The sequence below is a fragment of the Tupaia chinensis genome, unplaced genomic scaffold, assembly GCF_000334495.1.
Source record: "Tupaia chinensis unplaced genomic scaffold, TupChi_1.0 Scaffold144045_1, whole genome shotgun sequence".
Lineage (NCBI taxonomy): Eukaryota > Metazoa > Chordata > Mammalia > Scandentia > Tupaiidae > Tupaia > Tupaia belangeri.
The window spans coordinates 1,589,819-1,617,264 of record NW_006203897.1 but is presented as its reverse complement, the minus strand read 5'-3'; the positions used below and the strand labels follow the sequence as shown (position 1 = coordinate 1,617,264).

At 39.4% G+C, this 27,446-nt stretch overlaps 1 protein-coding gene, 1 long non-coding RNA gene and 1 pseudogene across 3 annotated transcripts in view; 1 reads left to right on the top strand and 2 right to left on the bottom strand.

Moving 5' to 3' along the window:
• POMP (proteasome maturation protein) overlaps positions 1-12,122 on the bottom strand; it is a 19,947-nt gene extending 7,825 nt beyond the window's left edge. The window contains exons 1-4 of the mRNA XM_006165822.3: positions 11,793-12,122; positions 8,679-8,776; positions 6,732-6,792; positions 3,062-3,163 (exon numbers count right to left, since the gene is read on the bottom strand). Coding sequence (XP_006165884.2) covers positions 3,062-3,163; positions 6,732-6,792; positions 8,679-8,776; positions 11,793-12,107 — 576 coding nt within the window. The 5' untranslated portion in view covers positions 12,108-12,122. The remainder of the gene's footprint in view (positions 1-3,061; positions 3,164-6,731; positions 6,793-8,678; positions 8,777-11,792) is intronic.
• On the bottom strand, positions 9,348-10,326 carry LOC114005584 (40S ribosomal protein S29 pseudogene; annotated as a pseudogene).
• Positions 11,914-27,446, top strand: LOC106733551 (uncharacterized). Of its 2 annotated transcripts, XR_003547421.1 has the most exons (5): positions 11,914-12,006; positions 17,407-17,460; positions 25,662-25,703; positions 26,908-27,000; positions 27,324-27,446. It is a non-coding gene; the product is annotated as an uncharacterized LOC106733551 (long non-coding RNA). The 2 variants fall into 2 exon arrangements; XR_001369575.2 differs by lacking the exon at positions 25,662-25,703.

Genomic DNA, 27,446 nt, shown 5'->3' with positions numbered 1-27,446 from the left:
CACATCTTGACAAGTGAAAACTGCAAAAATATAAGGATCGAGGAAAAAAGCAAAATTTTGGGTAAAGATTTTTAAAAACTTAGGGGCAAACTATGAGCAATATGTAACTGATATCTGAGTAACAACAAATTCTGTGCCAAATATGTTATTTCACTTAACCTTCAAAATAACTCTGCTGTTCTAACTGCTCTCCCCATTTCATACTAAAAACAATGAAAAAAAATCAGATTACTTCTAACTTAAGTATTTGAGGCTAGTAGATGACAGAGCAGAGATTCAGACTCAGGTTATTCTGACATAAAGTTCTTTTTCAGAGTTTTATTCTTGGAAAGAAGTACTCAAAGTAGCTTCCAGAATGACTAAGCCATACAACTGACGGCATTAATAAAACTTATTGAAAAAGACACAGTTTTAGATAGGTCAAAGAAAAGAATCCACACTAGTAGAAAAATAAGTGCACAGCTAAAATGTGAAGGAACATAATTAACCAGGAAACTGCGAGTAGCTTAGAAGGGTATGTAATATTGTGGGAAACAAAGAGAAACTAATTCATGAACAGAACCATGTTAAGGACGTGAGTGTTCATTTGAGGGCAAAGAAAGGGGAGTGACATGATTAAATTTGTGTTTTACCAAGATTATTCTGACTAGAATATGAATATGTGGGGGCAGCAAAAATCAAGATGAAGCTCTACAGGGTCTAAAAACAATGAAGTAGCAATGGTAAGATAATCAAGTACTAGATGGATGCTCACAGGAGAGGAAAGATGTTGAAGATGAGATACTGAGTAAAGATACCAAGTTTAATGCACCAATTTCTGCCTTAGATAAAAACTTAACTCGTATATAGGTAACATGTGAGGAATAATCAGTTATTTTCTACTTGTACACGTGCAATTTGAAGTGCTTGTAGGGCTTCCAATTAGAAAAGCCTAGAAGGTTTACAGCTGATAAGAATTATAACTCGGGGGGCAGACAGTCAACGTGGTAGATAATGGTACTGGATTCCCATATGGCCGACCACGATTTGAGTCCTGGACCTGGCAGCTTGCTTCCTCACTTTCTTTCTCTCTCTCCCGTCAAATTAAAGTTAAATAAATTATAACTTGCAGGACCAGTAGATAGCAATAATGGTTACATCGCTGGACTCCCACATAGTTGACCTGGTTCGAATCCCAGACCCAACAGCTTAAAACTCACACTGGGTGTTTGTTTGTGAGTACCCAAAATCCTAAGAGGAGAATGGAGAAAAAGGGATTGCAGCATGGCCATCCCCCCGGGGGGTGGTTTATCATTTTCTGTCTCTCTGGTGAGTGCACATGCCCTATAGCAAATAAAAAAAAAGGAATCAGAACTTGGGATTTATCAACATATGAATGCACACACCCTATGGCCAAAAAAAATTAAAATAAAAGGCCGAGGGAAAAAGGAAGGAGCATATTAATTTCAAATATTATAGACAGATAGTAAAATGAGGTTTAAAAAAGGGGGAAAATAGGGGCCGGCAGATGGCATGGTGTTTAAAGGTGCTGGACTCCTACATGGCTGACCGTGGTTTGAGTCCCGGACCTGGTGGCTTGCTTTCTCACTTTCCTTCTCTCTTTCTCTCTCTCACTGTCCCTCTCTGGTCAAAGAATGGAGAAAAAGGGATTGCAGCATGGCCATCCCCCCGGGGGGTGGTTTATCATTTTCTGTCTCTCTGGTGAGTGCACATGCCCTATAGCAAATAAAAAAAAAGGAATCAGAACTTGGGATTTATCAACATATGAATGCACACACCCTATGGCCAAAAAAAATTAAAATAAAAGGCCGAGGGAAAAAGGAAGGAGCATATTAATTTCAAATATTATAGACAGATAGTAAAATGAGGTTTAAAAAAGGGGGAAAATAGGGGCCGGCAGATGGCATGGTGTTTAAAGGTGCTGGACTCCTACATGGCTGACCGTGGTTTGAGTCCCGGACCTGGTGGCTTGCTTTCTCACTTTCCTTCTCTCTTTCTCTCTCTCACTGTCCCTCTCTGGTCAAATTAAAATAAATAAATAAAGTTAAATAAAAACAATTTTTTAAAAAGCAGGGCAGGGGGGAATAGGTCCATATTATTCAGGAGCAATTTCTTTGGTGTGGTGTGGTAAACTACACAAAGAGCAAAAAAAAAAAAGGAGTATGTATAGAGCAAACATAAGCAATTCTTTTTTTAAGAGAGACTTCTGCTATAAGGAATGTATGCTAACCAGAGAGACAGAAAGTGAGATATCACCCCCCAAGGGGAATGGTCATACTGAAATCCCTTCTCCATTCTCCTCCTGGGATCTTGGGCACGCATACACATGTCCAGTGTGAGTTTTAAGCCACTGGGTCCAGGACTCGAACTGGGGTCGACTACGTGGCAGTTCAGCAACGTAACCATTACACATTCTGCTGGTCCCATAGGCAATTTTTTAAAGAAGTTCATCCCACAAAAGCAAAGAGAGAGAAGGTGTTATAAAGGGATTTGGAATTGATAAGATTTTTGTTTTGTTTTAAAAGACAAAAGAGGTTCAGTTATGTGTAAATGCTACTGATGAGAGAGGACAAGTAAAGAGAGAGAAGTTGAAGCTATCACTATAGAAAAGATCACTGATAAAGGGCACTTGTTGAAGTAGTGCAACGTGACAGAATCAAGAGCCCAAGTAGATGGCAGCTCTTCCCCACTCCATAGGACATTTTCTGACCACTTCTTCCTTAGCAATAGCATACCCAACTATCTCCAAATTGTATTCTGAAACCTCCATTTGGATACTTAGAGGCATCTCAAATGCAATGTAACCAATGAAAAGTAGAAAAATATGAAAGACGATATTCATATGTGTTCAGACACTGAGCCTATAATTTCATGATGTTTTCTATTTAGACGTTTTCCCTCAATGAAGCAGGAGTCAAAGTCATATTACAAAAAGGAGAAAGCATGATAGGTAGCAAGGGAGCAGAGAACGAAGCTATGAATACCTGTTATGAAGACATATGAGTCCATATGACTGATAGCACAGGTGGGATACACACATCACTGAGCTCTATAAACTCACCTGCTGTACTGCCTTGAATTCCATTTGTAATTTTAGTGGAGCAAACAGACCCTGGATGTTTCTCAGTGTGGAAAAATTCATCTTATCTTGGTTGAGCTGGAACTACAAAAGACAATTTCATTCAAATTGTTACATTCAATATTCAAAACAAAGTAATACATATATAATAGCACACATAGATGAGAAATTTTTCTTTTTTTGACCTGGTCTTCCTATGATCCTCTTGCCTCAATCTCCCAAGAAGCTGAAACTACAAGCATGAACCAACACACCTGGCTTTTAGACTAGACAGGAAATTGAACCTGCACCTCCCATGTGGCCTCAGCCATAAGGGTAGTAGCATCTACCAGCATACACTGCCACAGCTGAACTCAGGTGAAGGATTTTAATATCCATAACCGAAATAAGAACAAAGTGTCTGCTAATTTCCACTGATAAATTTTAGGACATACAGAGACCAGCAGTTAGCGTAATGGCTATGTCGCTGGACTCCCATGTAGTCGACCGTGGTTTGCATCCTGGACCCAGTGGCTTAAAATTCACGCCGGGCACGTGTGTATGCATGCCCAAGATCCCGAAAGGAGAACAGAGGAGAAGGGACTGTGGTGTGGCCATCCACCCTAGGGGGTGATTTCTGGCTTTCTGTCTCTCTGTCAGGCAAGTGCACATGCCCTATAGCAAAAAAACCTCTCCAAAAAAAAAAAAAAAATTTTAGGACATACATGTCTGCATTTTTATCCAGCATGCAGGTGTACTTTACCACTGTAAAATTATCACCTAAATTTTGTATTTACAAAATTAAGAAATGTTTTTCATATTGCAAAACTTTATTTACAAGGTATAATTATCCAACAGAGAAAGAAGATATAATTTGAGAACTAGAAAATATCACATACACCATGAAAATTTAACAGTGAATTTCTAAGTGTGAAAGTATGTAGTTCAACAGATTTCATACAAGAAATAACTGGATCATTGTACCATGTTGCTAATTAAACTAACATGTTTAAACTCTGCTTTTCTGGATAATTGAGTCAGGTGCAGGGGAACTCCTGAACCGAAAAGTCTATTCAACTTGAACTGGATACTAATCAGCTTTTTTCCCCCTTAGAATCATACTTTTACTAAGAACTACTATTATTTTTAAGAAACTTCAATCATAATCTAATGTATTTTGGGCAAAATGTATCAACTTGAGTCAAATTCCAAAATAGTTTCTCCAAAGAGCTTTTTTAAAAAAAATTTTATTTATTATTATTATATTTTTAATTTGCTCAAGGACATGTGTGCTCACCAGACAGAGATAGAGAGAGACAGAGAGGAGGGAGGGAAGGGAAGGGAAGAAGTAGAGGAGAGAAAGAGAGAGACACTAGATCTGAAACTTGAACTGCAGAACTTGAACTGCAGTCAGCCATGTGGGAGTCCAGTGCCTTAACCACCATGCTACCTGCTGGCCCCTATCTCCCAAGAGCTCTTAAGGATAATGAATATGACATGCAGACTGCTACGAAGATCTGTCTGAGCTAAGACAATTATAATGGAATAATCCAACTTCTTCATTTATTTTTTAAAGAATTATTTTATTTAACTTTATTATTTTTAAAAAGAATTATTTATTTAATTCTATTTGTTATTATTATTTCTTTTTAAATTTGACCAGAGACAGAGACAGAGAGAGAGAGAGAAGGGGAAAATGAGAAAGCAAACTGCCAAGTCCAGGACTTGAACTGTGGTCAGCCATGCTGGAATCCAACACCCTTAACCACCACACCACCTCATGGCCCTAACTTTATTTATTATTATTTTCCAGTTTGATCAGAGAGCAACAAAGAAAAGGGGGTGAGGGGGGGGCAAGAAAGCAAGCCACCTGGTCCAGGACTCAAACTGCAGCCAGCCACATGGGAGTCCAGCACCTTTAACCAAACCACTACGCCACCTGCCGGTCCCCCAACTTCTTGTGATTACATTTTACTATGCTATTCTTTCTTGGTAAGATTTTCCTTTTCTACCATCAAATATAATTTTGTGTATATTAAAATTCAACTTATATAAAATGATGAATACACCAACTTTGTAATGTTATGTAAAAACTGCAATAATAAATCAAAACATAAATTAGCAATCATGTACATAAAGAGGCTAAGTTTTGGCCTATGCTTCTGGTCTATTTTGTCATATGATATATCAACAGTTAATTATTCATCAAAATGAGCCATCCTTACCAGCTTTCTTCCAAAAACTCAAAATTTACCTGACTTTAATGGTTACCCTCAAGTCTTTGGGAAAAAACAAACAAACAAACAAAAAAACGCTTCATTATTCTAATTGTTCACCTCACTACATAAGTAGAAGCCCAAGACTGCCCAAAACCCTGACTGAAAACAATTTCCTGTAGATTGACAACTCCTTAATCACTGATCCCTGGGTATAGTTACCAGCCACAATCAATCTACTCTCTTTTAGTTGGTCCATAATCCACTATAATCTCAAGCTTATCACTTGTCATATAATTTGACCCCTGGAGTCACCTGGTAACTTAAAATGAGAACTAAGATTAATTTGTTGAGCTTATTAAGTTCCTGATGATCACCACTTAACTTTACTAAATATTCAGAGCCATCTACTTGATTAGTCTACTTAAGAATAGAACCAGGGATGAATGTGTCCAAAGATCACCTGGATTTTTTAGTTAGGTTCCTTTTAGAAGAGTGGACTATTCCTTTTAGAAATGTAGACTATTCACCTTTAGTCTTCATTTTCACATCTCCCATTATTTCTCAAAGATGATCAACTGTTTTGGAATCATACCCAAACGCTTTTAAGTCTACTCTAGGCTGTCAACTTCTAAGCCTGAAACCTGAATGTACATTTTAGTAAACTCCAATTTTACAATGACATTGTCTGAGCTACTCTTTCTTACATAAAGATCCTTTTCTCTTGCTAAAAAGGAACAAAGAAAGTGAGGAGGAAAAAGAAACGAATCAGCTTTCTGTTACCTGGGTGACACTCGATCCCTTTCCTCAAGAAGATACCTCTTTCTTCCTGCTCTAAATGTATATTTAATAACTTTTTTGATAGCCTTTTGAAGATCTGCACATGTCATCCCATCTTGGGATTAACATTCACCTGTCTATTTACCTGCTGAATGTTGGCTTAAAAGCTATTCCCTCCTCCTCTGCAAAGTCTTCCAAAAGCCCAAAGAAGCATAGATAGTTGCCCCATCCTTGGTTTCAGCAAAACTGCTTATTTTCCCCATTAACCTTTAAGTTCCTTAAAGGTAGTGATTACATCAAATTCATCGACATACTTACTGTAACTAATGGACATGTCTCTCTGTAACTTGGAGACGCAGGGCTTAGAAAAAAGTCAAGGCTAGAGTTTCAGACTTGGAGATTGATAGGAAAAATGGCAGGGGAAAAATATGTAAGAAAATAGAATTAACAAGAGAGAAAATTTTTATGAGAGTAAGAAAGAGGAAAGATATCCACTGGAAAGAGAAAAAAGATGTACAGAAAGAAAGCTTCAGTGGAACAGAAGGATGATTTGAAAGTCTACCATGAAATTGAAAACATGGTCTCATGGTCAAATCCTCAGTACCAGAATTATTTTAATAAAATGAGACTGTTTTTCTATAAGAGGATAAAAATAAAGACATAGATAACATACTTACATTTTTTTCTGATAATTCAAGGGGATGACTGGGCAAAAGTTCATTTTTCACACAAGAAAAACTATAAAAAAAAAAGGGAATATTAAATATCACTCAATACCCACAGCTCAAAATCACATCTATTAAGGATATGACTATAGTGAGATAGTGTAAGAGAGGTTTTTTGGGGGGGTAATACAACTATTCTGTATCTCGACTGTGGTGATAATTATAAGAATTGATATGTGTATTAAAATTCATGAAACTATACATCCACGAGGGAAAAAAAAAAACAATGTACCATATGAGAATTTAAAAAAATTTATCTACTATAGAGGTTAGGGGTCGAGCCTTCAATCACAAAGGAGAACTCTCCCAAAACTGGTGCTAAATAATGTTCTACATCTAGAAGAAATTTAATAAATGTTTATTGCTATTTCTCTGCTAAGCTGCTTCTTGCAATAATAAAATACTTAAGCCTTGGGACCAGCAGTTGGCGTAATGGCTATGTTGCTGGACTCCCATGTAGTCGGCCGTGGTTCAAGTCCCAGAACTGGTGGCTTAAACTCACGCTGGACGCATGTGCATGTGTGCATGCGTGCATGCGCACGATCCTGAGAGAAGAATGGAAGAAAAAGGTTTGTGGCATGGCCATCCCCCCAGGGGGCTGATTTCTCGCTTTCTTTCTCTCCGTCTCTCTCTGTCTTTCTGGTGAGCGCACGCACCCTATAGCAAAAACCTCTCCAAAAAAAAGAAAAATACTTAAGCCTCTTCTTTTCAGATCTAACACATATTTAATACTTAATGCATCTTTAATAAATATATGTTGAACAATGCTTAGCATTTACTGAATGCCTACTATGTGCAACAGCTAAAATCAAACCACTAGACTTTATCCCTCTCTATATATAAAAATCTTACTGTCCAAACCAGGATTTTAATGCTGAAAGAAGCCACAGTATTACTGTGAGAATTATTTATTGAATATTGTCTTTGTACAGAGTATTATCCAAGAAGCAGGATCGGAAAATGATACTGCTCTTGGTACCTTACAGACAACCAGGAAGAAATGGGGGGAATAAAAGATTATGTGGAGAAAAAAAAAATAACAAACACAGGACTTGGCAACTGGGTAGCAATCAATTTGATTATACTACAAATCGAATTAGGCCTTCAATTCCAAAGGCACCTTTGGATCTTTTCATATAAAACTTATTAGTTCCAGAACCTAGTACCTAAATGTACAGAGACACAAAGGAAACTGCAGAAAGGGGCACAGCTATGTGTCAAAGTTAGAAAAGAAAAATGATAGCAGTAGGTGTGACTGATAGCTTGCTAATTTCAGGTACTGTTTTAAGTATTTTTCAAGTGTTTGTTTATTCTTCAAAATAAAATATATAAAGTCATTCCTCAATTTCTGATTATCCATGAACACTGGTTTCAAGCCCCTCTCCCCCATGTTACCAAAATCTAATATAAATGGCACAGTATTTGCATATTCTATGCATATCTTTCTGTAAACTTTATTTAAAAAAATGTTTTCAAAGTTTATTTCTTGTATGAGCACCAGAAAAGAGCCACACAGAGACAGCAACCCCAAGACGGTCTTAATGCTGTGATCTACCCTCAGCCTTAACTAGTGCTGGATCATGGATATACAAGTGCCTGGCATATTCAGGTCTCCAAACTCAAACCTGGCACTCTGCTATGTGAGTCAGCCTTAAAGAGTACTGTATTTTAATGCTATGCCACGACTCAGCCCCCTTCTTGCATACTTTAAAGGATCTCTAAGTAACTAAGTTTCTTCCACTATAGAAAATACCTATTTTCTACTTCCTAAGGTATATTATTTTAATCTTCCAAAATAAATATACATATATAGCCTATCAAAATATTTAAATACCATAAAAAATAATCCACAGAAATATTTTATTATAACAAAGTCTAAGTCACACCTTGCCTACATACCCTTTCCGAAGAAGATCATGACTTTCAAAAGGTCCACTTGCTGAAAGTTCAGTAATTGGAATACTGTCTTTTAGCTGAGATCCAAGTCCTCTGGCATTCTACAACATGAATAAAAAAAAACACTATGAAAAAAACTTAAACACACAGACACTGGACACCTATGTAAAATGATTTTTACGCAGAAGAAAAAATAAGGTCACTGCTTTCAAAGAGCTTACAGTCTGGACAATTACAACATAAGCATTATGATAGAGGGACATACATGATAAAATGAGTAATACCAAATTTGAGGGTAGAAATGATTCTTGAGCTGATCTCTGAATGCTGCCAGATTAAAAGGCATTCTAAAACAAAAGAAATAATGTGGATAAAAGTATAAAAACATAAGTGAGAGACAGCAATTGGTGTGGTAGTTAAGACAGTTGGATCCCACATGACTGCACAGTTCGAGTCCTAGACCCATTGGCTTTAAGATCACACCAGGTGCGTGTGTGTGCATGCCCAAATTCCCAAGAGAAGGACAGAGAAGAGACTGCAGCATGGGGGAAGTGATTTCTCAGTTTTCCTCTTTTTCTCTTTCTCTGGTGAATGCACATGCCCTACGGCAAAACCAAAAGAAAAAAGAAAAAGAAATGAACAAGCTGCAAGTAGTTTGAGATGATTGGCTAAAGACATATATGAGTAAGGCAGAAGACTGGTAAAATGAAAAAAAAAATGTGACACATGTATGCAAAGAAACTGGGTTTTATTCTGAAATTGATAGAGAGCCTCTGAAGGTTTACAGCAGATTTGCTTTCACCAGAAAGATTTTATCCTTAGGTTGGAATGTTTAACACAGAATGAAAAAGTTAAGAACAGAATCCTGTGGAATGGCATTCCTTAAGGATGAAAAATAAAGAAATGGGGTTAAGAACAAACCGCATAACTAAAAGTGCGGTCCAGAAGCTAAGAAAACAAGAAAATTCCATAAAGTGTTTGGCTTCCATAAGAGGCAGGAATTACCTATAGAAAATAAATGTGTCTAATAAGATTGTGTAAAACAAACAAAAATCAAAAAGATTCAGTACTGACATATTGTCACCCTACGCATTTTTTTTTAAATTGAAGGGTTTTATTTATTTTATTTTATATACAAATAGCCAGCATGATTTCTTTCACTGGGTTTATGTCTTGGACAAGCCATTCAAGGAAGATCATTTAGTCCAACTTGATGAAGCCTAAGTCCTTCGAATACTGACGGAAACAATGACGGCACATGTTGAGGCCGTATTTCTGAATCAGGCCATGCCGGTACAAGCACACGTGGTAAGAGCGAGAGCCCTGGCCGAACTGTCGCAGGTGGCTCCAGGAGAGCTGCTGATGACCCATCCTGCTTTAGCGGGGCAACGAAGCAAAAGGCCCTACGCATTTTTTGATGAAGCTTTCAATCACCAAATATTTATTAAGCACCTATAATGTCGGATATTCTGCTAAGTGCTGAAAATACAAGTCTACCTCCCAGGGCTTAATCTTATTAAACAAGCATATAAAACGCAGTATGTATTGCAACTGGTAAAGCCCAAGATGTTGATGTTAAATCACCTGTTGCTCATGTACAATATCCCTGCAATTCTACAGAAAAATGTAAAACAGTTACAGATGGTTTGGTATTTAATCTTTTATTAGTCTACATGAAACTATTCTGAGAAACAAGCTTTTTTATTGATTTTTTAACTCATTAGTATATCTAATGTGTGATTTCTTCACTCTACCCTGTGATATAGGTTCTCACTACTGGAAAACTCCTATAGCATTCTACTGGGCCTCACTGCCTTACACACACTCATTTTCCAATGCTGTATATTGAGGTTTTCCTAAAACAAACTCTCTCACCAAAGTGCAACGAAACTTTCCACTGGTTCATCAATGCATGAAGAATAACATCCAGAGTCCTTAGCTTAAAATTCAAGAAGTGGTACAACAGAGTCCTTAGCTTAAAATTCAAGAAGCGGTACAACAGAGTGCAACTCCTCTACGAGAAGTCATTGTGAATCAGGAAAAGTATCTTATCCAGTGTAGACTGTCACCAACCTACTTGGCCACTGATAGCAAAGCACACCACCTTTTCAGCTGATTCACTCATTTCCATCAGGTAGCTGAGACTAGAGTTGTATGATGGCAACTTTCCAAATATATCTTGTTACTTTCACACAGGAACACAATCTTTCCTGCCAGATTTGTACTGAAAAGTGACAGAGGAAAAGTTTCCTCTATGCATAAAGAAATAGACTACTGTAATCTGTAGGTACTCTTGTTATAGTCATTTTTCCCAATTTCCTTCTGTAAAATAGCAGAATCATAACTTAATGTCTCTAATAAAGTGGCAGAGAGAAACGAGTTTAAGGAAACCTAATCACTCATTGCATTTTAGAGTGTTTATAAAACTTCATTCCAATGAGCAGCAGTATTTACCAATGGAAGCTTTCTAGATCTGGATGGATGGCCTCCGGGCAGAAATGACCTATCAGAGTCACTGGCAATGATGACTTGGCAGTCTTCCCAAATATCCTATAATAACTCTGAAGTGAAAGAGAAAGGGTTGGGGGAAAGGAAGGAAGGGAAAGGCAGAGAGGAGTAGCAACTGTCTGATTTTACCCCCTCCGTAACACCTGGCATACTCCAAGCTCTCAAAAAATAAAGTTGACTGATACAAATGAGACCTTCGTTTTTGGGTTGCTGATCACGCAGTTAAAAGGACCGAAACTGGGAGAGGCGTTTCAGCGCTCTGGGCTCCAAGAGGGAAAAACCGAGTCGACGGAGCCAGTCTACAGAACGGTGAAGTATCGGGTTTGCTCTCAGCAGCGCCAACAGGGGAACTGAGCGCGACAGGGCGCGAGCCGAGAGAAGAGGAAGACGAGGAGGAGCTGACTACGGCCGAACCGCTAGAGCCGGAGCCGAGCCCCGGAGACAGGCTCCAATCCCGTGACTCGACAGAACATGGCGCCTGAGGCCAGCCTCATCCCCACGCCGTCCCACCACCGCCACCTGGGAACCGGCAACGAGGTGGCGGACTACTCCTGTCGGGCCATGGTCACTAGGCCGCCTGAAATTCGGGCGGCCAGGGGGTTCACTTACCATCTTTAGCACGCTCTGCCACCAGCCTCTCAGCCCTGTTACCGTCAGCCGGTCCCGCCACTCACTTCCGTTTCCGGAGGTCACCCCCCCACATCCGCCGGAAGTGCGTCCGTCCGGACGAGGAAGGAAGACGGGCGCGGGGCGCCGGGAGGGAGCCGAGCTGTGCCGGGGCTCCCACGCCTGAGATCCCGAGGGACCGAGGGCCAAGGGCGCAGTAAGGGTGTGGGCCAGGAGGGCAGGGTTGGGGCGAGACGTGCCGGAGGGGAGGGCGGACGCGGTCTCCGCTTTATTAATAAACATCTGTTCGTAAGGCATTTTAAGATGCGCAGTGTGCTTTTGTAAATACTCTGCCTTATTTAACACAAAGTCTCTTTATGGTAGGTATTACGTTTCACAGAAGGGTAAACGAGGACAAGGTGGACTGAGTGATTTACCTGAGATCGTTCAGTGAAAGGGGAAACATGGGACACAGACCTTTTGCTGGTTTATTCTTTTTAAAAATCATCTATTGAAGGCCTTCTGTTTCAAGAACCCGGCGCTGAGGCTAAGGGTACAAAAAAAGGATCTGACCGGCGCTGTCTCTGCTGCTGGGAAGGGGTATTACAGGGTTCAGAGGAGTGGAGAAGTGACAGCAAATTAAGCAGATGTGATCATGACAGACTTAGGGAGCTAATGGGACAACATCGATATACTTCTAAGTGCTTTACATGAATTAACTTCTTTAATCTTTCAAATAACCTTATGAGGTAGATACTACTATGACTCCATTTTATAGGTAAGGAAACCAAGAACTAGAGAGTTAGATAAACACTGTGTGCCTAAGGACCAAGCCTGCATCCATAATTCATGGTCATAATACTATACCGCATTGCCTTCAAATCCACTGTGATAAAATGACCTTATGCTCTGCCACCTTAAAATGGAGACAATTTAAGGAATCCTTGGGCTGATAGCCAAAGAATAAGAGCAAACTTATTTGGGGTAGTGGGGCATATAGAAGAATATCCGTGGCAGACCTGTGTTTGCAGAACAACCCAGCAACAACAAAAAACGATCTCAAGACCTGTCTGGTTAAAATTCAGAGAATGGGGTAGAGAATAGGGTAAAATGAGATTGTAAGTAGATGGAAGGCAAGTTTTTTATGCAGGCTCTTATAGGCCAGATTAAGATGAGGCTTTGTAAGAAGCCATTGAAAGATTTTAGAGAGGGAAATGATGAGGTCATATATGTTAGGTATACCCACTGCCATGGTCATGCAACTCTAAACTTCTAGGATAATCCAAATGTTAAGTATTCTCCCATCCAAGTACTACCTAGGCCCAATTCTGCCTTCCTAGAACAGGGGAGATCCAGCATGTTCAGGGTGGAATGACCATAGACCAGATGTTAAATATACTGCACTGCTGTCCTTAACGTGTCTTCTGGTACTTCAAAATATATGTTTACCTTTAGATTTCAGCTTGAAGGTTTCATTTGCATTTTTTCTTTCAATTCCATTCCAAAAGAAAATTTTAAGCTACAACTTAAAAAATATATGTATTTTTCAGGGACCAGCAGTTAGTGTAACGGCTATGTCGCTGGACTCCCATGTAGTCGACCGCGGATCGAGTCCCAAACCCTGGTGGCTTAAACTCACGCCGGGCACTTGTGCGTGTGTGCCCAAGATCCTGAGAGGAGAATGGAGAAGGGATTGTGGCGTGGCCATCCCCCCCAGGGGTGATTTCTCGCTTTCTGTCTCTCTGTCTCTCTCTGTCTTTCTGGTGAGCACATGCGCCCTATAGCAAAAACCTCTCCAAAAAGTGAAAAATAAAGTCTATGAAAGTTCATATAATAAAGTTTATTATCTTAAAAAAAAAGTTTATTTATTTATTATTGCTCACAGTTCAGGCCTTGAATATGAGTTTGTTGCACATTTGCTTAGTGCTAAATTCTGGAACTATAGAGAAAAAAGGCATTTCCTTATACTTGAGATGCTGACGTTTTTCTGGGGGAATAAACGTAAGCAGATATTTAAAAGGCAGTATAGTAGTTATATAATAAGGCCAGGAAGTAGTTGAGAACAGGGGAAAATGGCAATCAAAGAAAAGGAAGCATAGAAAGGCAGGAATTTGCAAAAGGGTATGTTGTAATCCGAAAAGTAGAGAACATTTCCTTGTGGCTGGAGTTTGGGATTAGCTGGTGGAGCAAGAGGAGATATTGGAGGGACTGGTTGGGGTCAAAATGAATGGCCTTATGTGATTTGTTGAGTTGGGGACTTTTCTCTTGTAGGCAACTGGAGATAATGGAGGTCTTTTCATAAATGTTACTTTTAAAAAATTTATTCTCGTGGCATGAGGGATAGACTGGGATTGGTAGAAAATAAGAACAAAGATATCATTTAAGCTATTGCAGTAGTCCAAGTCAGAGATTGTAAAGGTGCAAACGAAGGCAGTAAAGCATATTTGGAAGACTTCATGACTTTTTAAAAAAAATTTTAATTCCCAGGGGGCTTGTGCATATGAAAACTAGAGAGAAAGAGAGAAAACATCTCCCAAAAGGACCTAGTCATGCTATAATAATTTTTTCACCAAATCTCCCAACCCATCAGGACCTTGGACATGGGCATGCATGTGACTGGTATGTTTTTCAAGGTGCTAAGGCTAGAACTTGAGCCCTGGTCAGCACTGTGAGATCCAGCATCCTCTGCCCAGTGCATAACTACTGTCCTATGGGGCTGACTCTAGAAAGGCTTTGGAAGTAGGAATAAGTAGGCATGAGTCAGAGATACTAGAATTGAAAACGAAGGAGAGCCTGCCTTGGAGACAATGAAGAACTGATCAGAGAAGTAGGAGGGAAACCAAACCAAAATGATATTTTAGAAAGGCAAGAAAGTATTGAGAGGTTAGAAAGTAGTTCCAAAGTAGCTTAAAAATTATTACAAAGCCCGTAAAATAACTGTTGATCAGTGTGCAGGCAGTTATTTTAATAGTGCAGAAAGGAGAAAAAGCACCTTATTTTGAGCAGTACACACACATTTAGATGCTATGTTAAAAAATTTGTTACAGCATTAACTAGTGCAGGGCATTTTGAGTATGCTAAAGAGTTGAAAGAATTAAATTAGATTTCATACTACAATGGTTTAATGTTTGCTTAAGCTTTATTTATATTATATAGTTTGGAGAATAGAAATTTATTTTATTGATGAGAGCAAGAAGCACCCTTTACAGTCTCATCATGCCATAATCCCACTCACCAGTCCCTCCTGCTCATCCAGACCTTGGGTATGAACTTGTTTTCAGGCTGACAAGGGATCCAAACCCATGGTCAGCCATGTGGCTTCCTGCATTGCAATTCAGTAGATTACCAAATATGCCACTGAAGCTGGACCTGGAGGACAGAATAGAGGTCATAGGGACCAGCAGTTGGTGTGATGGCTATGTTGCTGGACTCCCATGTAGTCTACCATGGTTTGAGTCCCGGACCTTGTGGCTTAATTTCACACCAGGTGAGTGTGCATGCATGCATGCTCAAGATCTCGAGAGGAGAATGGAGGAGAGGGAATTGTGGCGTGGCCATCCTCCCTGGTGGGTGATTTCTTGCTTTCTATCTCTCTGACTATCTTTCTGGTGAGCGTATACACCCTATAGCAAAATCCTCCAAAAAAAAAAAAAAAAAAAGAATAGTGATCATAATTAATACCTGCTACTTGTCAGGCCCTACACTGTTTTAATTTATCCTCAGTTACTCTATGAGGCAAGTACTGCTATTCTCCACGTTTCACAGAAGGAAACTGAGACTTGTAAGCATAGTATGAGAACAAGTACTCTGTTTTGCTTTCTGTTATCTTCTTTGACTTTGTTCTTAAGCCAATCTGATGACCTCAATTTCATTCATAGCACACCTGGCAAGCACCCTCTTTCCTTGTTCTAACTCTTTCTCTATTTGTTACCTTTGATCATCTCCTGTTGGACTCTTATTCCTCTGTTTCATCTTGTCAGCTGAATTTGTTCTCCTGACTTAAATTTTGGTGTTGTCTAAAGACCTGGAGTTACACTTTTGTTCTGTACCTGAGCTCTGCTCTGGGTGCCCAAACCCTAGTACCAGTCTGCTTGGTTAGCCCTTCTTAAAGGCTGTTGTGTCTGTACAGCACAGTGCCTTGCCTACTGGAGACAGGCACTCAGAAAGGTTTTAACATCTGATATGTAGTGAGCAGCTCTTATAACTTAGGAAAAGATAGAAGAGACACGAAAGAGGCATGGAAAAGAGAGGTAGCAGAAAATGTTCTCAAGCTAAGGAATGTCTAAGGAGCCAATGTCAAGATAAGGGAATGACTGATGATGTCTAGTAATATGATTATGGAAAAAGCAATGGAGTTTGAGAAATAACATGTTTTTTGTATGATCTGCCTGGCAATTTAAATAAAATGGTGGAAATAAAAAACAATTGCGTGGAATGAAGAATTAGTAATAAGTCGATGAGGGCAACTGAATTTCGTAAATTACTCTTAGAAAGTTTTCAATCTCAAAAAATAAAAGAAAAAATAGGATTTTGGTTTAAATTAATTGGGGTTTGTTTTTGTTTTATGTGGACTGAAAGATTGAAGTTTGCTAGGCAGATGTTAAAGAGAGTAAGAGTGGGGGCAGGCAGGTAACATGGTGGTTAAGGACACTGGACTCCCATATGACCAAATGTGGTTCAAGTCCCGGACCTGGTGGCTTGTGTTCTCACTTTCTCTTTTTCTTGCTCTGTTCCTCTCTGGTCAAATACATACATACATACATACATACATACATACATACAGTTAAAATTTTAAAAAGAGAGAAATAGTAAAAGCGAGAGTGAGGACAGTAGAGAGAAAAGCCGCAAAAATGATGGATGTTATGACCTCCCAGATTCCCACAGCAGGTGTGAGGGTGGTCAAGGGCAGGGATAGAGTCCTTAGAAACAGGAGGAAAGGGGGAAAATAGAGTGAAAAGGTAGTCCTGAACTGTGGAAGAAGAATGTTGTGGGAACCGAATATGATCCCCACTGCTAATAGTGATGGGAAGAGGGCGATGGTGCTGGCTTTAGAAGAGCAGAAAAATGGAAAAGTCACCTTGCCCCAGCGAGGTGACACAGTCCATAGTGCCCTGGACTACAGTGCTGGAAGTCAGATGACCCACCAGCTGTGGGTTCGAATTCTAGTCAGCCTGAAAACATGCTGGGTATGCAGATACTCAGGATCCTGAAGAACTAGAGGCCTGGGGAAAAGGGATTGTGGTGTGATGAAACCCTGTGAAGAGTACTTCTCTCTCTCTCTCTGCTTCTTGTATATGTGTATACGCATACATGTACTATCATAAAAAATTACAAAAATTAAAAAAAATCATTACGGAGAATGTGATTGGTGAGATGAATTAGAAGAACTATTCAGAACCATGAAGATAAAAACTAGGATGTGTAACATTAATTTGTAATGGCCTAGATCAAATAGTTTCACTGTTTTCTGCAGCAATACTCAGCTGCACTAGTAGATAAAATAGGGTCACGAAGCAAAAAAGTAAGCAGGGTAAGGATTCTGTAGGTGACCCTATGGTAAAAGGAGTCAATTAGGCAAAGGAAGGAATTAAACTTCAGTGATATTCTTTTCCCATAGCACACACTTGGAAGCCTTTGATTTATTTATCCCATGGACTGCAAGCTCTTTGAGGTAGGAACTGTCATTTGTCTGCTTTTTTTTAAAGTTTTTTTAAAATTGTAATTAATGATTTACATATAGTCATACATCTTTGTTGAGTACAGTATGTTTTTAAAAGTATGTATCTGGTGTATAATAAACAAATTGAGGATATAAACATACCACTTTCACCATTTAACATTACATTATGTTGTGAATATTTGAAATTTGCTCTTCCGGTTATTTTGGAAGTATATATTGAATTGTCAGTAATGTTCTTTAACTGAAATATAATTATGAAGAAAAATAAAGATTAAAGATCAAACAACAGTAAGTCTTAAAAATTAATAAGGGTGGATTTTGGAAACAAAGATCATATAGCCAATGAAAGAAGAATTTGTAATCTCCGTGTAGAGGATTGTGGGAGATAAGAGTTTATAATCTGAAAAGATCTATGGTATCAAATCATCAGTCCAATCAGAAATAGGTGAAATTGTACATAATAATAGCTCATTAGAAAGAGAAAAAAATCTCTCTCTAAAAAAAAAAAAAGTAAAGACATGGTAAAATCAGTCATTTGGTTATTTCTGAGGTTCTTGATTTTAGTTTAAATTTATTCTAAAGAAAGACTCAGCTACTTGTAACATTTTAAACTTTTTCTGTTACTTAGTTTTATACAATGAATAATGGTTACAATAATAAATATATAAATGCAGTATAAAATCTGTGGCTGCAACTATTAAATAATAGAATAATTTGTACTTTAACCTGCTTGTTGCAAAATAGTTGAATCTGAATTTTTAGACCTTTAGTTGGGGAATTTAGTCCACTGAGATTCAATTGTTCTCAATGTACATATACTTATCCCTGTTACTCTTTTTTTTTTTTCTCTAATTGATTTGTGTTCTTTTATTTCTACTTCTCTCCCTCTACTTTTTCTAGCATAGGGTCTTAAGTATGTTTTTTTGTTTGTTTGTTTGTTTGTTTGTTTTTCAGAGAATTCCTCTTGCCTTTGTTTATCTGGGAATGATTTTCTCTTACCCACTTGAAAATCTTGCTGAGTATGGTACTCTTGGCTGAGATTCTTTTCTTTCAGAGTCTTTCCATTCTTTCCTTGTCTGTGTTGTTTCAGTTAAGAGATCCAATGTTAGTCTAATAGAGTAACCTTTGTAAGTAACTTGGCATTCTTTCTTGCCATCTTTAGAATATTGTCTTTGTCTTTAATTTTTACTAATTTGGGTATGATACACTTTGGAGAGGATCATCTTATATGAAATCTATTTGGAACCCTTTGTATTTCCTGGATGTCCATATGCCTCTCTAAATTTAGAGAGTTTTCAGTCACTGTATCGTGAAAGAGATTTTTTCTATGCCTTATCTGTCTCTTCACCTTCTGAAATACCTATTATGCAGCTTTTTAGCCATTTAATGGTGTCTAGGATTCTCCATATATTGTCTTCATTTTTAATGGTTATTCTGTCATTCTTTTCAGTTGCTTGGACTAAATTGGAGGTTTTGTCTTCAAGATCAGAGATTCTTTCTTCTGTGGGATCTAATCTGCTATTGATACTTTTGAGGGAGGTGTTGATTTCCTGCATCATATTCTTGATCTCCAGTTTTGTTTGATTCTTTTTCAGGGTGTCTGTCTCTTTACAGAGACAGTCCTTCAAGTCATGAAAGGATTTTCTGATCTTATCTCCTGGAACTGGTTATCTGTTTTCTCTTGCATTTCACTGTGTTTTGTTACAGTGAATATCCTGAATTCCTTTTCTGACATTTCTGTAATCTCTGGTGTCTTAATCCACTATTGGTGAGGAATTATGTTCCTTTGAGGGAGGAGGTATTTCCTGTTTTGCTCCTATTTCTTCGGACGCTGCTTTGAATTTTAGTAATCTGGTAATATACTCACTTCATCTTGCTTCTTTGGAGTATGTTTCTGTAGTTGTGTGCTCATGCACTTCTCTATGGTATAGTTAGCTCTGTGGCAGCTTCTCTTCTCTACTGTGGGTGGGAGTGTAGAATCCACAGTGGGAGTTTGGGGTTCAAGTTTTCAAAGAGGGGTTTCTCTCATATTACTTCTGGGGAGAGAATTCCTCAAAAATCCACTGTCTTCAGGCGTTTGGTTCCTGTATACCCAGATATCTTTGCCTCTAGTATGGCTGAAGGCTGAGCTGGACAGGAGAATGTAAGATGGTAGTCCAGTTAATTAGCATTGTGTGACTTGTGGGCTATGGCAACCCCTCGTCCCCCAGTATAGGCTGGGCAGGTCTCCTTGCTGATCAGCTCAGGCCAGGTGGCCTTTGCTTCCCTGTTGCTCCTTCTGTTTCCAGGACCCCAGAAACCTGGTGCGGTCACTGAAGGCCAGAGCAGCCCCTTCTCCCCAAGTGCATTCTGGGTTGGGGGCTACCCTTCTCCCCTGAATTATTATAATTTTCCCATTTGTACCTTCTATCTCTGGAACCAGGTGGGGTTCCTTGAAGCCCAAAGTAGCCCCTTCTCCCCTGCTGCAAGCTAGGCGGCCTTTGCTAATCTTGTTGCTCCTGGATGAGTGAGGGCAGAATGGCATCCATCCACTTGTTTGTTTTTTTTTATTTGTTTGTTTGCTTTTTTTTTTAATTGCCAAAGAGCCTGTATACTCAACACAGAGAGACAGATAGAGCAAGGGAGGGAGAAAGCACTGCCCAGTGTAATGTGGTCATGCCACAATCCCTTCTCCATTTCCCCATCCTGTCTAGATCTAGGACACATATGCACATATACCTGGTGTGTTTCTCAAGCCATCAAGGCCAGGATTCAAACCAGGGTCTGCCATGTGGGATCTGACTCCCTTTACTCCTAAGCCACAGGGTTGACCCTGTGATTTTTCTACTTTCAAATACACTTTCCCTGGAAGAAATACTTGTTAAATGCATGTTATTGAACACAGTCAGAAACTCCTTTCCAGGGTCCAACCTCATAAGGATGCACAGGTGAGAAACAGGTACGTGACTATATCCAGACCAGAGATGAGGAAGTGTAAAATCACACTGAGTTGAAAACTTCCTCTGGCTTGGGTTGAATCCTCACCCCTCACCAAACAGTGAGAAAGGATAGTATAAAACATGTTTAAAGCATTTCTTCCATGAAGTGGTTGAGTGACAGTGTTAATCATCAACAGTACTAGTGGGGAGCAAGAGGCTGTGTAGCCATTTTCCTGGCCTGTGAGCCAGGGAAAGTGAGAGGAAGAGCCAAACACCACTGAACAAGTTTTTGAAGAAAGTGACATGTATGAGAAAGCAAGGTTACATTGAGGGCTGAGACGTAGAGAACTTGCAGCAAAGTGAAATAAAAGGGTACTTCAAAGAACCCATGGGAAAGTGAAATCAAAGTACAAGTTTAGGGCCAGCCCTATAACCTAGTGGTGAAGGGAGCGGGATCTCACATGGCCAGCTGTAGTTCAAATCCTGGTCCTAGTGCCTTGAAAAAACACACTCTATATGTGTGCATGTTTCCCCCAAATTCCAATAGGATGGAGAAATGAAGAAGGGATGTGTGACCATGTCCCATTGGAGGGTGTTTTCTCCCTTTCCCTATCTCTGTCTGTCTCTCTCTAGTTAGCATATGCACCTTTGGGCAATAATAGTTTTAAAAAGTATGAGTTTATATTGGTACAAAAAATTTGAAATACATAGCTTTTTCATAATACACATTTTCCATGATCTTTATGAAGACCCTTTCCCCTTGCCCCCATCATATACTGAGGAATCTAGTTGCAGATTCCAAAAGGCATCGTGGAAGGGGTTAGAGAGCTGAGTAGGTAATATTTAGTGGTGGGAGTCATCAAGTAGAGAAATCAAGGCTCCTTTATGCCCTTGACGAAACCTATATATAGTTTATCATAACATTTAACACTTTTTAAAAATAATTTTTTAAAGAATTATTTTATTGAACTTTATTTATTTAATTTGACCAGACAGGAACAGAATGAGAGGGAGAGTGAGAGAGGGAAAGTAAGAAAGCAAGCGGTCAGGTCCAGAACTTGAACCACAGTTAGCCATGTGGAAGTCCAGCACCCCTAACCACCACACCACCTGCCGGCCCTCCTTTAACACTTTTTTTGCATTGACCTATTTTTACATCTGTCTCCTCATTCCCATAAACTCCTAAAGTCAGAGGCTATGCCTTAACAGGATTGTACAGAAATAATAGAAATCACTCAATAAATGTTTATTGAATGAAGAGTGTGGGAATGAAAGAATGAACAATGACTAATCTGGTTGGGAAATTGGTGATCCCCAGATGAGTTACTTGGTATCAGTTCCAGAAGCAATCTCATGGAGCCTAACCCTGGAACTCAGCACTGTAAAGCAAGACCCTACCTCCTTGCCTGGTTCCAATTACAACTCCTTTCCCTCTTCGCTAGACTCAACAGAAACTGGCATCCCACTAGGAAGTCTACAATCTATGTGTCTGATGAGATGAAAGTACTAATGCATGAATGAGCCAGCCTTTTCCTGCTCTTACCTGCTACCCATTCTGGCCAGCCCTGCTTGGTCTTTTTTTTTTTACCCTCCACATATCTGAGGGCATTTCTTCATAGCTGATGGATTCTTTTGAACATTGAAAGCAGAACCAGGGAATTGAAAGAGGCATCAGCTACAGAGGCTGATGTTGATGGTGTTCTTTCAGAACCTAGTATCAGAGAAGCATGAGAACTCCATTGTTGGAGAAAGATAGGAGAGGAAAATTATTAGTGGGACACATTTGTAAAACTTATCCTCACTAAGGTACCTGATAATTAGAATGTTCTATGGTGGTGTAAATTTCAGAAACTGTGCTCTCTGTGGTTGGAGACGAGAGTGTACCTAAGGAGGATGGCACAGATCTTAACCAATATGAAAGTTACTGTGTTTCAGAGGAAATGAAAATAATCTATAAATTGTAAATAATACATTCAAATCTTCTTTAAATAATCCAAATTCACATAGTGTTGGGAAAAATGTGCTTAATTTAAGACAAATCACATTTACACAACTGTCTTTGCAAATCTCTTTCTATATGTTAAAAGATGGAGAAATACTTTACATCAAGTTTATTTGATAGACCCTTTAAGAGTGTTTCATATTTCTTCAGAAATACTTTGCTGACTATAATTACAGATGAAGCTACTTTTAAAAGAGTGTCTTCTGATTATGAAAAGCTGGGTTTTGAAAATAAGTGCTAAGGTGAATAATTGTGAGTCCAGGTGTTTTGCTTCATACTTTACCTCTGCACTGCACCAGACACAGCAGAGATTAGCATTCCATTTTCTATGCCCTATTTTAGATCTGGCTGTGCTTATTAAGAAGTGTTTGCTAATTTTATCCATTTGCCTGTAGACCATACAGTCTATAGATGATATACAATGACTTTTTTTAAAAAAGAATTATTTATTTATTTAATTCCATTTGTTATTATAATTATAATTATTATTTTTTTTAAATTTGACCAGAGAGAGTGAGAGAGAGAGAGAGAGAGGGAGAAGCTAGAAAGCAGGCCGCCAGGTCCAGTACTTGAACCACTATTGGCTGTGTGGGAATCTAGTGCCCTTAACCACCATACCACCTGCTAGCCCCAGATTATATACAATTACTTTTGAAATTTAAATCTATTTCTTTTTTTCCCCTTAGGTTTTTACTGTAGGGTGCATGCGCTTGCCAGAGAGAGACCGTATGAGGGAAAATGAGAAATTTCCCACCAGGGGTATTGGCTACACTACTATCCCTTCTCCTACACTCTCTTCCCAGGATTTTGGGCATGCATGCACACACACATACCAGGCGTGATTTTCAGGCTACCAGGTCTGGGACTTGAACCATGGTCAGCCGCATGGAAGTCCATCACATTAACCATCATGCCATTTACTGGCCCCTAGATCTGTTTCTTTTACCATAACCACCTCTGTCCTTTTGCCAGTCCACATATGGGAACATAGAATCATTTTATAACATAGTAGTCTTCAGAAAGATCATGGAGAATTGTATTATAAAAGAACCATGCATGAATTTTTAAAATGTTTTCACCAGATTAAATTCACTCTTTAATTCTATTTTTCCACAAAGTTTCTTTTCTTTTTCTTTCTTTCTTTTTTTTTTTAGGAGAGATTTTTGTATAGGGGTCGTGGCCTCCCCAATTTTTGTATAGGGCTCGTGCACTCGCCAGAGAGACAGAGAAAGATATAGAGATAGAAAGTGAGAAATGACCCCCCAGGGAAGATGGCCACGCCTCAATCCGTTCTCCATTTTCCTCTCAGGATTTTGGGCACACACACATGCACTTGGCAAGCCTCCAAGTCTGGGACTCAAACCCTGGTCAGCCATGTGGGAGTCCAGCAATGTAACCATTACACCATCTGCTGGTCCCTCCACAAAGTTTTTAAAGTCCTCTCATATTAACCAAGGAAAAATTTAAGTCAGGAGGCACATCTACTAAAGCATACTGCATGGCATACAGTGCTGTACAAAGCCTGGTCGAATGTGTACGTGTATATATAATGTTTTCAGTTCCCTGCTGCTTCAGAATGTCAGTGTTAGTATTCCCCTTCACTAACATGAATAATTAAAACTGTTTTTATATCTCAAAACATATTCAAACATATTTTATGTATTCAAAAATGTATTCCCTGAAGATTATCAGACTTAAAGACATAAATTTTGCTTATACTCAAAGCACAGTAGTTTACCTCAATTCAGAATCAGAAATCTGAAAAACATGACCTATTTTTTTTTAATCTACGAGAGGACGTATATGCTTATCATAGAGAGACAGAGACAGGGAGAAAGTACCACCCAATGAGATGTGTTCATGACACAATCCTTTTTCCTCCATTTCTTCCTATGTCAGGATTTGGGGCATGGACACAAATGTTCCAGGAATGTTTTTCACACCTCTGGGTTGGCACTTAAACCACGTGGTTGGCCATGTGAGATTCAGTTCCATTTTCACTCAGTCATGGCCTACAACATTTTCATTTTATAGTTGGCCTCCTTGATGTTTGGTTTTCCTTCAAGAAGAAATGCATGCTCACTATAGAAAATTAGACAATACCAAAAGGCAGAAGGAAGAGAATAAAGAACACTTTGATCCATTACCTAGAGATAACCACTGTGAATGTATTGGTACGTATCTTCTCAGACATGTCTCAGACATTCTTCTACGTGACAGGATATATATATATATATATATATATATATATATACATATATATGGATGGATATATATATTTAAAAAAAACGTAGATTGATTCCATTTTCTTAGTGAGCTGGGAAGTTTTCTCTTGGCTTTTTTTATGACTTGCTATTATTTAATAAACTACATCATTCTGGAGCATTAGAAAACATCCTTCCTTTATTTTGTCAGGAATGGGAATTACACGTAGGCTATGTACTCATCATTTTTCATTCTGTCATTGTGGTTGGATGCCAAATAGCTGTTCTGAATAATTTTTGAAGATATATTTTTTTGGATACATTGCCAGGGAAATCATAATTCTTAAAATTCTCCATAACCCTAACCATACAATTAGATTTTGGATAGATATTATATTCCTTTTTTTGTTTTTTTCTCACTGTTTGAGAATCTGGGACTGAGGCCAAATGCTAGTCAACCTCACTCTATTTATTAGAGCATACAACTAAGTTTATACAATAGAGTTTGGGGGAAAAAAAGAAGACCTTGGGACAAGCTGGTGGCTGAAGATTAAAGCACTGGATTTCCACATTGCAACTTGTAGTTTGAGCCCCAGACCTGGAGGCTTGAAAATCACACTGGGCATGTGTGCACATAGGCCCAAAATCCCAAGAGGAGAATGGAGGAGAAGGGATTGCACCATGGCCTCTCTCACCCTCCACAAGGTGATTTCTCACTTTCTCTCTCTCTCTCTCTTTCTCTCTTTCTCTCTCTCTCTCTCTCTCTCTCTCTCTCTCTCCTGTGAGCCCACATGCACTATGGCAAAAACCTAAACAAAAAGAAAATACCTTGTTTGTCATTCTAATTGGATGTCTTTATGTTAGTGAGAAAGAAAAGTACTTGTGATTTCTAAAATGCCTTGGTGAACTCTCCTAATTGAGAAATAGGTATCACGGTTAATGGAATTAATTACCAAATGCCCAAGTTGTTATATCATACAAGCAGAGTTCCTTGCCTTATTCAAAACTATTCTCTAAACTGCTGCTGAAGATGTTTTTCCTATAAAATAAAAACCTTTATTTTCCCAGGGACCAGCAGATGGCGAAATGGTTACATCACTGGACTCCCAGGTAGTCGACTGCTGTTCGAGTCCCTGCCCTGGTGGCTTTAAACTCACACTGGACGTGTGTGTGTGTGTGTGTGTCTGTGTGTGCACGTGCCCAAAATCCCAAGAAGAGAATGGAGAAGTGATTGCAGCATGGCCATCCCCTGGGAAGTGATTTCTCACTTTCTGTCTCTCTCTCTGATGAGTGCACATGCACCATAGCAAAAGTCTCTCTTAAAGAGAGAAAGAAAGAAAGAAAGAAAGAAAGAAAGAAAGAAAGAAAGGAAGGAAGGAAGGAAGGAAGGAAGGAAGGAAGGAAGGAATGAAGGAAGAAAGAAACTCACATTGGTGCATGTGTATGCTTGTCCAAAATCCCAGAAGGGGAATAGAGAAGAAGGGATTTCGGTGTGGTCGTCCCCCTTGGGAATGATGTCTCAATTTCTCTGTCTCTGTCTCTGTCTCCCTGGCAGACAAATACACTTATAGCAAGAATCTCTCTCTGGGACCAGCAGTTAGCATAATGGCTATGTCACTGGACTCCCACGTAGTCGACCGCGGTTCAAGTCCCGGACCTGGTGGTTTAAACTCACGCCGGGCGCATGTGCATGCGTGCCCAAAATCCCAAGAGGAGAATGGAGGAGAAGGGATTGCGGCATGGCCATCCCCCCAGGGGATGATTTCTTGCTTTCTGTCTCTCTGTCTCTCTCTGTCTTTCTGGCGAGTGTACGCGCCCTATAGCAAAAACCTCTCCAAAAACAAAACAAAACAAAACAAAACTATTTTCCCTTCCTAAAGCCCTTCGAGGGCTATCTCATGATAGCCTGCCCTATAGGATTAAGTCTAGACACTTTAGAATGGAAAACAGGGTTTCTGTGATCTTCCATCCTTCTTAAATCCTTTACTCCAGTCATATTAAATGACGGGGAATTCTCTGATCATTGACTTCATTTTCCTATATTTTTATTTCTTCTCTCCCTTCTTTCTGGAATGCTCTATTGCACTTTTTTAGGTCAAGCGTCACTTCCTCCAAGAACCCTTTCCTGACTCTCCCACCCTGCCTTTGGTGTACCTTGAAGTTCATGCCTAATTGTGTCACGGCCACTGTGACACATTGTTGTACTGTATGTTTTCACATGTGCCTCTCTTTGTTAGACTACCAACTCCATTCACTGTCTCTTTGGAACTGGTCATACATCCTTTTGTAGCTCTCATCTTTCTTTTCTTTTTAGAGCTTGTTTATTCCATGAATGAGTAAGACAGAGGCAGAGATACAGTACACCTGACAGAGTCCTGCCACTATGGTCCACACCCAGCTTCAACAGGTAGGATCAGGAGCACACATGTGCCCTGTATACTCAGGAAGGTCTCCAGGTGGGAACCTTTCCATGTGGGTCAGCCTCACAGACAATGGAGTTTTCCTGCTGCACCAGCATCCGACCCCAGCTCTCATCTTCCATTAACACTGTAAGAGCCTTTGGCTAGCCTGCCTGTGTCCATTCTTATTCACCTGCTCCCTAATTCATTCTCCATACCGTCTCCAGTGGGCTCAGCAAATAATGCCTCTTTGTTTGAAACCTGGTGCTAGGGACTGGATGAAATGATATCTAGGGCACAATTACCTCAGACTCCCATTTTTTTACTACAGCAGATATCACGACTGCCTTGACCTTAGCTACGTGCTGACCTTACATTCCTAAGAAGGATGATGATGGGACCAGCAGATAGCATAATGGTTATGTCGCTGCACTCCTACTTAGTTGATCGTGGT